Source organism: Cyprinodon tularosa, unplaced genomic scaffold (genome assembly GCF_016077235.1).
Source record: "Cyprinodon tularosa strain WSP-4 unplaced genomic scaffold, ASM1607723v1 ctg378, whole genome shotgun sequence".
NCBI classification, from domain to species: Eukaryota; Metazoa; Chordata; class Actinopteri; order Cyprinodontiformes; family Cyprinodontidae; genus Cyprinodon; species Cyprinodon tularosa.
Window position 1 is genome coordinate 170,166 of NW_024039094.1, and position 17,594 is coordinate 187,759.

At 38.9% G+C, this 17,594-nt stretch overlaps 1 protein-coding gene across 3 annotated transcripts in view; it reads left to right on the top strand.

Moving 5' to 3' along the window:
• The window catches only part of unc5c (unc-5 netrin receptor C), a 189,477-nt gene that overhangs the window by 158,749 nt on the left and 13,134 nt on the right, over positions 1–17,594 (top strand). For all 3 annotated transcript variants that reach the window (XM_038296806.1, XM_038296807.1, XM_038296809.1), the window contains 4 exons: positions 8,489–8,680; positions 12,667–13,023; positions 16,101–16,188; positions 16,322–16,493. In XM_038296806.1, the coding sequence (XP_038152734.1) occupies positions 8,489–8,680; positions 12,667–13,023; positions 16,101–16,188; positions 16,322–16,493 (809 nt within the window). The remainder of the gene's footprint in view (positions 1–8,488; positions 8,681–12,666; positions 13,024–16,100; positions 16,189–16,321; positions 16,494–17,594) is intronic.

A 17,594-nucleotide genomic window follows, 5' to 3' on the forward strand; every position in this document is an offset into this window, starting at 1 on the left:
CAAAGGGACGTATTCATCACAGTGATACATTTTAATGCGTACACTTAGCAGGTTGCTGCATTTATCATCAAAGCGTGGATGGAAGATTGTTCGATTGAGGGGATATATGTTAAGCAACTGCAGGGAAGCTCTGCAGAAGGAGTGAAATTACATTTTTAGACCTTCATCACGGGTGCCCTGCTCTGTTTTCTGTTTGGGACTCTAAGAGAGGGAAGATTAGAGGTTTGACAGACCTTAGGGTGCATTGTGAACAGGCAAGGCTGAAAAGAGATGTATGCTTTCTAAGAAAAAAAAAAAAAAAAATATATATATATATATATATATATATATATATTTCTATAATCTTGTCTAATCATAGTAATTTAGGAAACGTCAACCTGATTGAACACTGTCTTTCCAAATATTCAATATTGTTTTCTTTCTATCCTTCGTTTAATTCCATTTAGAGTTGAACATTAGGTCCAGTAGTTTTTTTTATATCTTACAAAAGTATTTACACCCGTCAACCTTTTTGCAGATTGTCTACTTAAAACCATTAACAAGAATTTTAGCTGTCTAGACTATTTTAACACATTTAGTACCACTGCTCCTTTGGAAAGTGTTTGTAGTAGCCTGTTAAAGTTTGCTTTCAGGAGTATCCTGTTTTTTTTTTTTTTAAACAATACTTTATTGTCTTTTAGAAACAAGACAAACAACAACAATTCAGCACAGCAAAGTCTAATGCAAAATATGAAATGTCCAGCAAAATGTCCGGTATATGAATTTCAAATACACATCATGGTCAAAACCTATACTCCATATGATAAATCAAGGAAAAAAAAAGATAAACAAAAACAATCAAACATAATGTTTAAAGACAAACTGTGATCCCCCTTTGTGTAATAGCTCGGCAAGCTCACTAGGCAGATGATCAAGCAGAGGCTGCCATACTCCATAGAAATCATTACAATTTCCCTTTATAATGGCACTGAGGCGCTCCAGCGGAAACACCTTGAACGTTTCTCTGTACCACTGTGTCACAGAAGGGGGCTGTCCCCGAATCCACTGAAACAGTACGCAACGTCTTGCCAAATGTAAAAGTTTACGGAGTAAAGTCATTTGTGTTGAAGATAGAGAAAGCCCTTCTACAGAAAGACCAAGAATAAACAGCACAGGGTTCAGTGGGACTGTCTGGTGAAATATTGAGCGAAGCTCTATAGAAACGTTATTCCAGAATCTAGCAATTATAGGGCATTTCCATATACAGTGGTAGTAAGTCCCCACATCTGTATTGCACTTTACGCACAGAGGGGAAATTTGAGGGTGAATTTTATGTAAAAACTCTGGGGTACGCTGCATTCTATGTAGAATTCTGTAATGGCTTTCCCGAAGTCTGTTACAAGTAAACATTTTCTTAGCAAACCTAAAAGCTTTTGACCATGCTTCTGAGCTAAGCTCAGCTTCCAAGTCTGTTTCCCACCGAACCCTGGCCTTATCAGTTGTAACAAAATTCAAAGACAGTAATTTCCCATAGCACAGAGAAATTAATTTCTTTTTAGTGAGTGCATCTTCATTAAATTTAAGAAGAAAACTTTCGATAGGGTTCAAAACAGATTGGTTGACTGGGAATTTAAGAGAATTTACGAAGTGTCTCACTTGCAAAAACCCAAAAAAGTGTTTTTGTGGTATATTGTACTTAGTTTGAATTTGTTTAAAGGACATAAAACTACCCTTTTCAAATAAATTACAAACAAATCTTATCTTTTTGGAATGCCAATCATCAAATACACTAATGCCCATACCTGGAGGGAAAGCCTGGTTCCTAATTAGAGGTTGCAATGCACTAGAGAAACCTCTTCTTCCAATGTGGGCAGCAATATTATGCCAAACCTTGAGTGTACACATCAAAATTGAGTTATTTCTCACACCCAGGGGAAGTTCAGCTGACTCAATAGATAACAGACTAAGAAGAGAAAGGGGGTCACAGCACCAAGTATCTACAGGTGGCTCACCTAGATGTAAAAAAGAATGTAACCATCCTGAGATTATCCGTACATGGCAAGCCCAGTAATAATAAAGAAGGTTAGGAAGAGCCTGACCCCCTTCATCTAAAGGTAATTGTAAAATCCCTAATTTTAGCCTAGACTTCTTTCCGTGCCATATAAATTTAGAGAAACACCCCTCGATCTCTGAAAATGTTTTTTTGGTGATTCTAAGAGGCAGCATTTGCATAGGATATAATATTCTAGGAAGAACATTCATTTTGATCAAACTTATTCTACCCATCCAAGATATCGGGAGGTCAAACCACCGATTAAGGTCATTTTTGATTGAGGCCACAATTGACTTAAAATTTAACTTGTATAGCTCTGTTATGTCCGAGGACACCCTGATGCCCAGATATGTAAAACCTGTGAATGACCACCTGAAAGGAAAATTATCAGGAGTGTCCCATCCCCCCTGGTCACCAAGTGGCAAAGCTTCTGATTTATCATAATTTATTTTGTACCCTGAAAAAAGGCCAAATTGATTAATAGTGGATATTAATGCAGGGATAGATGTTTCTAGCTTAGTGACAAACAGTAACACGTCATCTGCATAAAGCGAGATTTTGTATTCAGTATCTCCCAAGGTTACTCCAGAAATCCCAGAGTGGGTTCTTATAGCTTCTGCCAATGGCTCCAAAGCCAGCGCAAACAATAAAGGGGAGAGGGGACATCCCTGGCGTGTCCCTCTACTCAGAGGAAAAATATCAGAAGCAGAACCATTTACCAAAACCCTTGCAGCTGGAGCTCCGTATAACAGTTTGACCCACTTGGCAAATTCAGATCCCAAACCAAACCTTTCCAAAACATCGAACAGATACCCCCACTCCACACGATCGAATGCTTTCTCAGCATCCAATGAAATGGCGAGAGCCCTGCAGTTAGTGTTCTGAGAAAACTGTAGAATATTTATAAGTCGGCGTACGTTGGAGTGGGAGTATCTATTTTTGACAAAGCCTGTCTGGTCAGGCTTTACTAGAACTGGCAGAACCTCCTCCAATCTCCCAGACAGTATTTTTGACAAAATTTTGCAATCTACACCAAGCAAACTTATAGGTCTGTATGATGTACATAGATCGGCCGGCCTATCCTTCTTCAATATCAGAGATATGTGGGCAAGGTTGAGGGTAGGTGGGAGCACGCCCTTCTCAAATGATTCCATATACATATTTAATAAGGGATTTGCAATGTGTTTAGCCATTTTCTTATAAAACTTCGGCCCAAACCCATCAGGGCCCGGAGCTTTTCCATCCTGTAGAGATTTGATGGCCTCTAAGACTTCCTGTGTCCTAATAGGTCTACACAAATCTAATTGTCTCTCTTCCGACAGTGTAGGGAGTTTAATATTATCCAAAAAGCCCTTCCTAGATTCTGCGGAGTCTTGACACTCAGAAGAATATAGTTCTTGGTAGAACTCTTTCATTATTTTACTGATAAGCTTAGTCTCATAGTGTAGATCACCTTTCTTATCTTTGAGAGAGGGTATTGCATAAGACCCATTCTTCCCCTGGGCAAGTCGGGCAAGCAAACGGCCAGGTTTATTGCCAGATTCAAATAATCTGTGCTTTGCATAGAATATTGTAGTTTCAGCTTTTTGAGTTAATAGTTGGTCCAAAGCTGATCTGGCTGCATCCAGCTTTTTAAGCACAGAAATGGACGTGGATTGTTTAAACTCCCTCTCCAGATTAACAATATCCTGTTCAAGTTCTAGTTGTTTAGCTAAGGTTTTCTTTTTTTTCGCTGCTGTGAAAGAAATTATAGAGCCCCTGAGAAATGCCTTGCCCGCTTCCCATAAGGTAGAGGCACTGACCTCTGATGAATCATTTGTAGAGATAAAGAGCTCCCATTGATCTTCTAAATATTTTAAAAATACAGAGTCACTAAGCAAAGTTGGATTAAGACGCCAATGTCTAGACAAGGAGTCATAATAAGGTGGTAAAAATTCCATTGAAACTGAAGAATGGTCTGAGAGAGCGCATGTGTTAATTGAACAACCCTGAATTCTGTCAAGAACAGATCTGGAAACAAATATATAATCAATTCTAGAAAAAGAAGAATGGGGACGTGAAAAAAAAGTGAAGTCTTTCACATGTGGGTTACAAATTCTCCAGGAATCCAAAAGACCAAGATCTGAGCATAACTCAACTGTAGCCCTAACCATTCTTGAGGGTAGTTGAGATTTTGGTGGATTATAATCAGTTTCAGGGGCTAAACCGCAATTAAAATCACCACCGATTATTATGTGGTTTTGGCAGATTGAAGAAGCCGCCGCCAAAAGTTTTGAATAAAACCTACCATCAAAAGCATTTGGAGCATAGACACTACCTAAAAGAATTTGCTCACCATGCAGAAGCCCAGAAACCAAAACAAATCGTCCATCTGCATCCCTTATGATCTTATTCAAGGTAAATGGTAATTTCTTATGGATCAATATTGCAACTCCCCGACTTTTAGAGTTAAAGGAGGAATAGTAAATTTGTCCCACCCAGTCACGCTTAAGTTTTGAGTGTTCAAGATCAGTTAGGTGAGTTTCCTGCAGTAACGCGATCTGGGCCCTATCTTTTTTGAGCAAAGAGAGTATTTTACGCCTCTTAATGACGTGATTAATTCCCTTGACATTAAGTGTTACAAATTTTGTGTTACTCATTATAAAAAATGTGATTCATTAAACATAAAATTAGCAATCCAAGTAGGCAAAAAGACCCATCACAATAAACAAAATGTACAAGTTTTAACCTATGACCTGGACTGGCTGTGCTGACATGAACAGAACCATCACACTCTGATGGCAAACGAACCCCCACACACACAACTAACCACATAACAATAGCATAAAAAAACATAAAAGTAAATATATAAATCAATAACAAAAAAATGAAAAGCCACCAAATAGGCGGTGTTGCAAGGCCCAGTGCAGCCAAAAGAAGTCTCACTCCTCGGGAGAAAAAAAAAAAGAAATCCCACCCCTACTCCCCCCCCCCCCCATCCAAAATATTACCTGGTTACTGTCAATTATGAAACTAAACGTGAATCTGTTTCAAAGGTAAATACAGTCAAATGGCTCTATTAATACGTCACTGTAAAAAGATAATACGTATCCACCCTTTAAACAGTCTCTCTGTACCTTAATCGCAATAAACAATAAACGTGCCTTGCCTGGGCCGCCTCCATATAATAATCCAAGCTGAATGTTAGTCCAGTGCCTTGATGAAGTTCTGTGCATCCTTCGGCGAGTCAAACTTGTGTTCAGTCCCGTTGTGAGTCAGCGTGAGTGTCGCTGGGTAGCGCATGTTGAAGCGGATGCCCTTGTCAATCAAAGCTCGGCAAGTAGCGTTAAATCCCCTCCGCTTCTCACGGACTGCATAAGAGAAATCCTGATGTATAAAGATCCGCTGTCCCTCGTAGTCAAGCTCGGGAGTCGCTCTCACTGCCGCCATGATGCGCTGCTTGTCCCTGGGGTTGTGGAGCATGATAATGACCGGACGCGTGCCCCGCGGGCCGAGGCCCCGGTGTGCGCGGTCTACTTTGATGCGAGCCCCACCCGCGGAGCCCCTCCCCAGGCCGAGCGTAGCAGGCAGCCAGGCCTCGAAAAACTGGATAGGGTTCTGACCCTCCGAGCCTTCTTTCAGATTAATAATGCGGATGTTATCTCGCCTGCTCCTGTTCTCTATGTCATCCAATCCCTTGACCATGGTCTTAATTTTCTCTTCGGCTTCAGTCAGTCTCCCCGTTATGTCGGTGACAATGTCCTCCACATCTGAGATTCTCTGCTCTGTCTCCGTAACGCGTGTCGAAAGTCCTTCCAATGAGGACGATATTTTATCCAGAGTCCCAGAAAGTGCAGACAATTTTTGGTCCATTACCTCACTGATACTTTTAGTCACTTCACGGACGAGGGCAGCTGTGTCCGCCGGAGGCGAAGGCTGGTCACCTGTTGCTGCTAGCACATCAGTTTGGCTAGCACTGGTAGTCATCGCGGCGGTCGCCGTCTTTCGTGGTTGTATTTTCGTCTGTTTTGACATCGCTCGTTGTCCAATAAATGTATTCTACGGTGTTGCGTATTCGTAAAACGCCAATTCAATATATCCCTCGAAAATATAGACAGTAGCGCGTATTATACTGTAATATAGACGGATGGGAGCAGGAGCAAAGTGAAAACACGTCTTCTAGCCCGCCATCTTCACCGGAAACCCCCGAGTATCCTGTTTTTATCTCTTTTCATCTTCAACCCTGACTGGCTTCCCTCTGCTCACTGAAGAAAACTCCCTCTACAGCATGATGCTGCCACCACCAGTATTTTTTTTCAGGGCAATATATGCCGCATTATTTTTAAACTTCACATGTAGCTTTACATTTACACCCGAAGACTCAGTTAAGTCCTACATAACCTTATAGTTTATTTGTCTTTAGCATATTTTTAGTTACACTTTTTAAGGTTTTCTTTCAAGAGAAGAGGTTGCCGCTCTTCCATAAAGGCCATATTTTCAGCAGCGTTTGGTTAATCAATGTCTGGTCTATTGATTCTTTCACCTAAGCTGTAGATCTTGGCAGCCTCCCCCAAGTCACTATGGGCCTCTTGACTCATCTTCTAATAAAAGCTCTCTTTGCTCAGGCCGCCTGTTTGGTTCGGGCGAAATATTTTGGAAGATTTACAGTTGTCCCTGAACCAAACTCTTTCAGTGGATTTTATGTAGTGCTTTGAGAGAAAATCGTTCCAAATACAAAAACATGTCACACCTTTCAGATTTTTCTTTGTAAACACTTTTTTAAAACAATTTTCTCCTTTGCTTACATTTTACAATCCTGCAACACTGTTTGTCTATGAAATAAAATCAAAATCATTTCAATTATAGAATCAAGTGTACACTGCAGAAATTATCTAAAATTAGATGATCTTCTAATGGATCTACTCTTAAAATAAGACAATTAGATATTATGCACTTAAATTAAGACTGTAGTTGTTTTTCTTATTTTAAATGCAAATAGTGTTATTGCATTGGCAAAGTGTTTCACTTACCTGCTCAATTCAAGAAAAATCTACTCATTTTAAATAAAATTGATTTTCTCTCTATTTGCAGTGTAATTTAAAAAAAAATTCTAAGAAATATGAGTATGGCACTTTAAAATTTATTATTAAACTTATGGCTTTTTACTGTTTGCAAAAACACTCTTTGCTCACTGCCTCTTCGCTTTTCTGCTTCATGCTTCTTTTGTGAAACTGAGCACAAGACTCATATGAGGGCCATCTGCACAAATCCTCTGCCATCATGCATGTCTTCAAAGCCCTTCCTTTGGATTTATGGGTGACACTGCCATCTGCTGCATATTCTGTGCAATTTGCATAAGTCCTAGAAGTGGGATTCACGGCCTTATAAAAATTCCTTTTACTCTCAAATAAATAAGTTTGCATGTGCATGCTTTTTGTCTGACTTCATAAACGACCTCTGAACATTTACACCCTGCGCTGACAAGTTAAACAATGTACGGACACATGCTCTCACAAGCCCCCCTGGTATTCCATTACCTCGAAAGAAGTCGTCCCCCCCAACACACCCCCTACTCATTTGTCAAGTCGTGACACTGAAGGACATTCTTCATGGAGAACGACAGAGTTCAGTCTGTCAGTCAGCATCTAATAAAAGCCCTGATCTGTACTCACTGTCTGTCTCCAGCAGCTGCATATATTCCTCTATGCTTGGCCAACTAATCACAGAGGTTTCAGCTGGAAAGAGGACAGAAAGACTTTGGGAGGCAGGCAAAGATGAAAGTCAATTTGAGAAATCCAAGCTATGTCTAGATCTTATCTGCAGTGTGTTAGAACAAAGACATATGCTCTGAACTTCAGCATAGAGCACCGGATTTGAAGATGAAATCCTGCACGGCTATGCGTCCGAGAACGTTTAATCTTGTGCCTGAGCATGGATCAGCCTGCCGCTGTGTTACACTGAGGCGGCCATATATCCTAATTGTGGGGTTTTTTTTCAGGCTCTTATCATCATTATCTTTTAATTATTAATAATTATATTCATGAGGCCTGGTGTACAGCTTCAGTCAAATGCAGAGAAGCTTTGTTTTCTTTATAGAAATATCCAGCTTTGATCGAGTATAATCTCTGCCCTTTAGCGCAGAAGTAATGACTTTAATACGTTTTTCTGTGAAAAATATGTGTTTGTTGCTGTGTAACAAGTTTTGGAAAAGGAAATTATTTTTGCAAATATATAAATATGAAAACACGGACTAGAATAAAAAAACAAAAAAACAAATTAGCTTTCTGCATTTATTTCCCTGTATTATGGCTGTTAATATCCGGCTCAATCCCAAACCAGGATATTAGTCCGCTGATAATGTCCTCATCGCAACGCCTGCATGTTGAAAAAGAAAGCCTAATCTTATTGTTGTAAACTTATGATCTCTTAAAAGACTCTTCTTCTGTCTGTATCTTATCTCTGCTTCCTCCCTCCCAGTGGCTCCCAGTACAGATGACGTAGCTCTCTATGTGGGTATTGTCATCGCTGTGATCCTGTGCCTGGTTATCTCTGTCGTCGTGGCGCTCTTCGTCTACAGGAAGAACCACCGGGAGTTCAGCTCTGACATCATCGATTCCTCTGCCCTGAATGGAGGGTTCCAACCAGTCAGCATCAAGACGGCTCGCAAAGGTGAGTCAAAGGGTGGATACTGGTTTAGTTTCTGAATGTTTACATGTCTAACGACTGTTAAATGGTTTTACCAGGAAAATTTTAATTTCATCTATGTTTACCTTAATAAATTATAATTACTTTGATAAATTAATCAACTCTTTGGTACCTTGACATGGTAGTTCAAAATTAAAACCTTAAAAAGAAAACTACAAAAATCAAACATCTATAACTGAAGCAGGGTGTTTCATTTTATGCTTTAGCATATTTTGGAATAATATGATTTAGTGATTTTAGTTTCATTGCTTGTTAAGAAGCAATACAATAAAATTATCCCATAATAGGATGTTTTTTTTTTTATGAGAATTATCAAGATAAAATATGATTGCCATTTAGTAGAGCACATTACGTAGATCACATACGCAGATTTGTGAGTGCTTTGATTGTGAATAATACATTTGGGGATGCAGTCATGTTTGATGAAGAGAGGCTTACAGTCATTTGGGTTTCTACTGACATCATTTTTTTATTTGTTTCACCAATTTTGCCTGATCTAAGTTTTAAATAAACGAAAAAATATTCAGATGAAGCCACGTGAACTTTACAGCACATTAGTTCAAGCTGTGTCAGCTTACGTAAATGCCTTGTGAGGCATCTGGAGGGGCTTACATTAATAGCTCATAACACCAACCTGTTGCAGTTTGTTTGACTCAGATGCTCTGAAGCAGCCACTGTCTCTGAGATGATGTAAATGTAAATGTGCTCTTTAGACTAAAGATGAGTTTGAACCTATGTTTATGTCTATGACATGCTATGATGAATAAAATATGTGACAGAAGGCTGAACCAGAGCTCATCATTAAAGCATCGTCAGAGCAGTGTCTGTTGTTCATCATCAGCTCTTTAAGCAGGACTTAAAGGTGAAGCATTATAATAATAAAGTCAACACCATGTCAGGAAAAAATATTTAAATGTTTATTAAATAAAAGTTTACAAGGTTTTTCTGCAATAATGAAATTGTGCTAATTAGTAGCTGATATGTCAGAGTTTTAGTTTGTCCTATTAGGGAACAACATGTTAGGGATGCACCAGAGGTTGCAATCACAAATAAATCATAATTTTACTTTGGTGCTTGATTATCAATCAGTATAGAAGTAAAGGGACAGAAAACATTAAAGGCTCTCAACTATAATGTAAAAATCTGTGATGAAAAAAATTTGGTTATAAAACTTCCCCAAGTAATCATTTAATTCATCAAACAGGAATAAAAATAAAACTAAGTCATTTAAAAGAACGGTATAAAAGCAGGTTTTGGTTAAGAGATTTTCACTCAACACTTGGATATTTTTTACTTAGTGTGTTTTCTGTTTATAGAATAATTATATTGTCTTTATGCTTCTCTGTTAGTACATTTATGTCTTAAGATACCCGATTAGTTTCTTATATTAAGACATCAAAGTTGTTGCATTTCTTTACACTGGAAATATAGGTTAACTTATCCATTAAATAAATGATCATACATACAACATTAACACTAACCTCTGTAACACTGGATAACATCTTTTGAACAGCCTTCCCTGGGGTCACTGACAGTTTTAGGGTCATCAGGAGAAGATAAGAAAGACCTGAAAATAGCTTTTTCCCTTGAGGGGCCATGAAACGTCTAACCGACCCTGAGCTGGGCTGGCACCACTGGACTTTGACTAAATATTTAACCAGAATTCATTTCAACAGCAATAAACCTGCAGTATTTCTTTTATCATATTTGTTTTTAAATTAGTTATGCCTACACTAGATTCACAGTTTTTCTAATGTATCCTATTTGTCTGTGAATGGTATATTTTAATCCTTTAATTCACTTTAGTCTATATGTTGCAATGTTAAAGTCTGCTGTGCAACAAAATGTTGTACAGGTATGTGCAATGGCATTTAAGGCATCTATCTGAACAGATCATATCAAAGTCCATTGTTCGTTGAGACACTTCAAACCACAAAAAAATTATTTGTTTTTGCTTTTTTTTTTTTTTTTTTGTTAAACAGCTTGTCAATCAGAGGTTCGCCAATGGGAATTCCATCTCTGTCTGTCTCTCTCTTTGCCTTGCCTGCATTTCCAACTGATGGTCAGAGGGCCCAGTGATGCCTGTGTTTGCATTTCGCTTCAGTCAGTGTGCCCCAGGGCAGCTGTGGCAACAATATAGCTTACCATTGGGAATAAGTGAATATAGTGTAAAGCTCTTTGGGGTCCTTGGACTTGAGAAGGCAATTTGCAACTACAGGCCTTTTTAATTTAGCATAAGAGGAAATTAATATTTTAAAAATCACTTTTATAATTATAATTTCTTTAATTCTTTTCAAAAGGGGAATTAAGCATTTCTGTTCCATAAAACACAAATCTATAGCTGATTACCAGTGCTTTCGGCCTTGAAGCTCTGTGATTAAGGCCATTTTAGCCCAGTCTCTTATTGTCCATCTATTAACTATTGTTGAATAATTGAGACTAATAAGGCCTGCAGAGTTTAAAGGTCGGAACACACTAGACACAATTTAGCTTCCAATCAGACAGAAAATTAGATTATATGAAGTTGTAGTAATTACATCTCATTGAAATGCAATTGGATCGTCAGACCGCACACATGCTTCCGACCGAGGTGGACCCTGATCTATTTTGGTCGGACCTATGTAGCAATTAGATGGGAATGTCTCCCTTCCTGTCAGACTCATTACATTCCAACCAAAGTAAAACACATCAACCATGGGTAAATTATAAAGGTAAATCTCTAAATCGTAAAGTAGACTAGTCAGGCTCCTCCCCATGTATAGTAGGTCTGTCTGGAAACACAGTGTATAATCAATAAAATGTTTCAATAAACAGTATATGTACTCATGGTAAAATAGTGATTTTTCAGCTAGTCAGAGCAGCAACCACAATTGTTGCCCTGCTTGTTTATACAGTGGGGAATGCTGCAACAAAACTCTCCTATGAATGCTCGATCTTGCAAAGCTGGTGGCCCTTAGGGGAAGCTCCTATGCAGGCAGTGTGACAGGGAAAAAATCTTGGCTTGTAGAAATGGGAGTTAGAGTGTATTCTGGTCTTCACATTTTGGGTTCACATTAAGGAGTCCAGGGTAAATCCTTAATATGCTCTTGGTGTGTTTTGTTTGGAATAGCTATTGGTATTTTTAACCCACTTCATGTAGTAAGTGAGGTACCATTAAAAAAAAGAGTTTTACTGCACAGGTCTGACAGTAATTCGGCCTGACTGTGGCCAGTAGAATTGATCCATGATGGTTAAATACAAAAAACTACTAAATTATCATTGATGCTTTTCATTACCTCCTTACCCGCTGCTGTATTCCCCTAATTGACTCTAATCCTAAATATTTAAATCATACAACCTTCTTTGAACCACTACAAATTGGTCTATAGCCTTTTTTTAAAGAATGTTTGAAAAAACAAAACAGAACAAAGCCAGAACCATTGATATAAAACAGCATGCACAATTACAGATGTTGGCTCTATCATTCTGTTTTAAGCTGAAGCATATTGCATAATTTTTTACACATGTGTGTTTTTCCTTTAAGCCACTTGTTTTATTCTCTCCACATGTTTTCAATCACTTCTTTGCTATGATCACCTCAATGCAATCTTCAGTCACCAAAGTTACTGATGTTTTATGTACAGCAAACAATCATCAGAAATTATATCACCCTGTATGGCAGAGGTTTGATCCAGAAACTTATATTAGGAAGCTGAGAGGGTGTGGAGGCAACAGTAGAGCTTAACTCAGGGTTCTTGTGATGCCATCTGTTCTTCATGAATCACAGCTGCACCTTAACTTTTCCGATTGAGCTATGTTTGTTGCCACTTCCTTAATGAGCAAAAAACAACAGTATAAGCAAAGCAGCTGTTTTGACTTCAGTCTTGTGCGTTTCTTACCCCCAATTACAAAAACTGAACCCTTTATATATTCTGCTTTCCATTTTTTCCTATTTTGTTTTTTTCGTTCAGCTGATCTTCTAACAGCACCACCTGATCTGACCTCAGCGGCCGCCATGTACCGCGGCCCAGTTTACGCCCTCCATGATGTGGCCGACAAAATCCCCATGACCAACTCACCCCTGCTGGATCCTCTGCCTAACCTAAAGATTAAGGTGTACAACTCCTCAGGCCTGGTGACCCCACAGGATGACCTGGGAGGGGAGCTGTCATCAAAGCTGTCCCCAAAGTTGCCACACTGCCTGTTGGACAACAGTGACAGCACTATGGGGCGCCGCACACAGACGCTACTTCGCACGAGGGATCCCTCCTGCACTGCTCTCGGCTCCTTTAGCTCACAGGGGGGACAGCTGATTGTACCCAACTCAGGTAGGGCTGCAAAGAGCTGCTTTCTAAACTTCTTTATTTTTTTGTTATTCAGTGACATTTATTTCTTCCTCTGCTAAGAATAAAAAGGTCCTCAAATAATTAACACAGTGCATTTTAAATGTCTGCACATTTATTTATAATAGAATAATCCCATGCTAAAAATGATATTTTTATTTGAATGAAATTCCTAATAATAACTTTAATATCAATAGCCGCATTGTAACTGATATTACTGTTGAGTGTAAATGGAAAGCAACTGAACTTGACTGTTCCAGACACCATGGAACTGCGCTAAATCTAGTATCAATTCATCAGTAGTGATCGGCACGGTTTAGTTGAGGCTCAGTTCTCTGATGACAAAGAGCGTATGAGCAGATTACGTCATCCCTTTTTACAGTCAGCTGACTTATTTTGTGGGTTTTCTAGCGTGTCCGGCTTTGCAATTCTCCTGTTCACAACACAAACTTCTTCTCAGCCTATTAACGATAAATGGCATCACAAGAGTGTGGTGGGACCTGGGATGATGCCAAAACTGAAGCTGTCATTAAAACTTGGGCGGAGGACACCATCCAGACACATCATTTCCTGAATGTTATGGGCGCCACCATTTTTGTTTGCGTAATTCCTGCCTTGAGAGCTGTAGTATTGTGGACCACCAATAGTAGGTGAGGAACCGTGCTACCGTGATGTGTAAATGGTCGTAAGAACCAAGCTTGGCACGGTTTACTGATCCAAGCTCGGTCTGAACTCTGCACTGATCAGTTTCATCGGGGTAGTGTTAATGGGGCAAATGTAACAGCAGTGTTTTGTAATCCATTCTTTCCCTTTTTAAATGGACTTTGTCTTTGAGACTTAATTTGCTAATCTATGGCTTCCTGTTACCCAGAGCTATAATAATACAATTCTTACAAAAATTCTTAAAATTAAGAAAGCCATGAGAACATGCCATCTTGGTATCTTAAGAAGGACATTTTTACAAAGGAACCTAGAGTCAAATCCAACAACTAAAAGGCTTAAAACAATTACATCCAATGTTAGAAGAAATGTATTTATTGATCCCTCACTCTAAAAAGAGGATTGTAAGGAAAGGAAAAAAGGACAGCAGCTCCTTGTTTGTGTCCATCCACCCATCTATTGTTTCCATTTACTGTGGCTAAGGAACAGATCCAGGAGGAAAATCCAGACTTACTTTCTGATGACACCCTCAAGCTGATCCGAGGGGATTCCCTCATTGCTCCTTTCACAAAGCAGCAGCTGGACGCTAAAGTTCCCTTAACCACATAAATCTGTCAGATAAAAAGGCAGCAAAGCTAAATTTGACAGCTTTTTATTGTTTGAATTATATTAAAAGGATGTTAATGCTGTTAACAAACTAAGAAAATCAAAGACAAATAGGAGCGAAACATGTACGGATAATTAGTTTCACTTAGAAGTTATGTGCAAGAATATATTTGATAATGTTATATAACTTTGGCACAAACGCGAAACCTTTTTTGAAGGCTAAAATGGTTTTAGTGTCACACATAATCTAGTTCTCAACACAAATACTTTCAATTTTATGGGTAGAGCAAATACTATGTACAGTAGGTAGGCTGCTCTACTTACAGAGCTTATCTGCCTACCATCACTACATTAAACATACAAACAGATGTGACTTTGAAGTGATATGCTTAGCCATATGTAACTTATAAGGGAGCTGACTGAGCACAGTGTGACAGCAGTTGATGGATACCTGAGGTGCTTCCACCAGAAGCGCTGAAGTCGAGGTGTTCTAGTTTCAGGCAGCTTACATTAGCCATGCTGTCTTCACTTCAAACACTTGCAGGCTGTAAGGATCACACCACAGATGCGTGTTGACAGGCATAGACAAACTAGCTGTGACATTAAAGGACGCAGACTTCTCACATTCCTTAAGTTGTTTTTTTTTTTTTTTTCTTTTTCTTTATGATACCTGAAAAATGTTCTCACCTCATTATGTTACATAGGCTGCATGGGGCAGAAAGGGAATTTGATATTCGATATGTTTGTGAGTCAGAGTAATGAAATATTTGGTGGCACTTTCTCTGTGGCAGATTTTGCATTTTAAAATGCATCACAGCTTTCCTGTAAGCCAGATCTGTGATTGAAAGGAGAACCTGTCTGTCACCCTTTTTGAGAAGTTTGCTGCAATTACACTGAAAATCTCTAGCTATCTTAATACCCCCCTCTTGAGACAGAAAAGCATAGCTTGTGCGTATGCATGAGGGAATTTGATGGATTTCTTCCTAAAAAAAAAAAAAAAGAACCCATGAGACAAGACATCATTTCAAATCAATCTGAGATGGAAAAATGTAAATTGTGATGGCTGCAGCTATATTGAAATGCTATGAGGAGATAGGAGATCATTGATTGTAGAAATGAAACCCAGCATCACTTTGGATGTCACGGAAGAAGGCAATGAAATGTGAGTTTTATGCGAGAGTAAAGTATACTGCTATGGGAAAAAGTCAGGAAAAAAAAAGCTTTGGTTCTAGGAAAACAAGACAAAAAATAAATAAATAAATAAATAAATAAAATAATACGTATGATACCCAAACATATATATATATAGATATAATATTTTTAATTGTTTGATCCAGTCCATTGCAATTAACAAGGGACTGTTATTTATTTGTCAATAAATAAGAGAAAGCATATTAATATTTGTGTCAATATGCTAAATTTTTTTTAATGTTGCTATCAGGGCTGAAGCCTGCCAAGATATATGGTTCATTCATTCAAAAGTTGAACTGGATCGGTTTTGGATTGGAAAAAACTGGAGTAGTGCATTTCTACACTGAGGCCAGGCTGAATGCTGGAATGTGTTATTCCTTTCATTTAGCTTTAATATACCAAGGGCATAGAGACTAGATGGTAAAGATGTTAAATGTAGTGGTTGTCTTTGCATCACTTAGTATCCTTATGCTGCTTGCATATGTGAAATTCACAATCCAAATTTAAGCAGGACAGACAACTAAAGCCCCCTAAATGTATAATATCATAAGACCTTTGGTGTGTTCCGTAAATCACAGCTTGTTTCCTGTGTTTCTGTTCCATAGGGGTAAGTCTGCTCATACCAGCGGGGGCCATTCCTCAAGGCAGGGTCTATGAGATGTACGTGACCGTTCAGAGGAAGGACAACCTGAGGTATGACGTTCTGCACCCCGAAAGCGTTGTTTACCCCTGTCCGCTGTGCCCCATTACACTCTAGCAGAGACAGCTGTCAACACAGTCGCTGAACAGCATTTGTATGTTTTTTTTGTCTGTGTGAAATCTCCAGGCCTTCTGTGGAAGATGGTCAAACAGTGCTGAGCCCCATAGTGAGTTGTGGGCCCCCTGGGGCCCTGCTGACACGGCCCGTCATCGTCACCATGCACCACTGTGCCGTGTGTGACGGCCAGCAGGACTGGCTGATCCAACTCAAGAGCCAGTCCCAGCAGAACCAGTGGGAGGTGAGGTTTTAAAGTCACAAAGAAAACCCAAAAATATTGTGCTGCAGAGGAAACTAATACCTGTCAGGTTTAAAAATGTGCTGTAAAGCTTTAAGATGGCTTCCTTTCAATTTAAAATCAGATACAGAATGGCGTTATTCAAGATGCATGTGGTTAATTAAAATTTTTGTTGTGTGAGTAAAGAACAAAGGAGAAAGATGATATTCCTTTGATCAGAAGAGAATGAAAAAGAAAGACTGGTACTACCTTTGGTTTGGTGTGAAGCTCAGCTCTAATAATGTGCTGAAAGAGTACACCTCTGATCTCTGGGAATAGGATAGGACTTAATATGGCATGCTTTATACATGTGGTGTTTTGCATTGTGTTACTGGAAGCGCTTTGCTTGGAGTTCAAATGATCAGGTCACAGTAGATGCTTAAGGGTAAATATTTTGTCCCTTCTAAGCATGTTTCTTCTTTAATGACTTTGCTTCCTGAATCATAAACTCGGATAGGTTCAGGTGCATAAATTGTGATTTACATAGTTTTCATTTGACGTATGAAACAGAAAGTTAAAAGTCTGGCGGCTGAAGCAGTTTTCCTTTACATCTTGTGTCACTAACATGTTAACATTAAAAGAAGAACTATGTTTTATAGTTTAAGGTCACAATTTCACAAGAGGATTTAGTAACACACACAAAAATAGCTTTGTGTATAAAGTCATTTGGCTTCCTAAATGTAAATTTTAAACATTGATATTTTCAAGGTATTCTGTTTCATGAGACAGCCCTTAGACACAAAATGGTTCCTCCGGCTGCAGAACACCAAAATCCCCCATCTGTCCAACCCAACATTGTGTAAAGCCACACAGTCTTTTGTGATGTTACACACTTTTTTATGTGTACAAAAGAGTTCTTCACACCTGAAAAAGGTGGACTTACCTTCAAGTTTGAAGACAATGTTCTCCAAGTGAAACAGCGCTATGAAACCTGTATATTTATAGCTTAAGATCGCCATGAAATAGGGTTCTACCTTTTGGCATTGCTCCATTATAACATGCTTTGGAAGACAAGAAACACTCATCTTTCTGCATAGAGCAAACCACAAAACCTAGTTTCCTAGT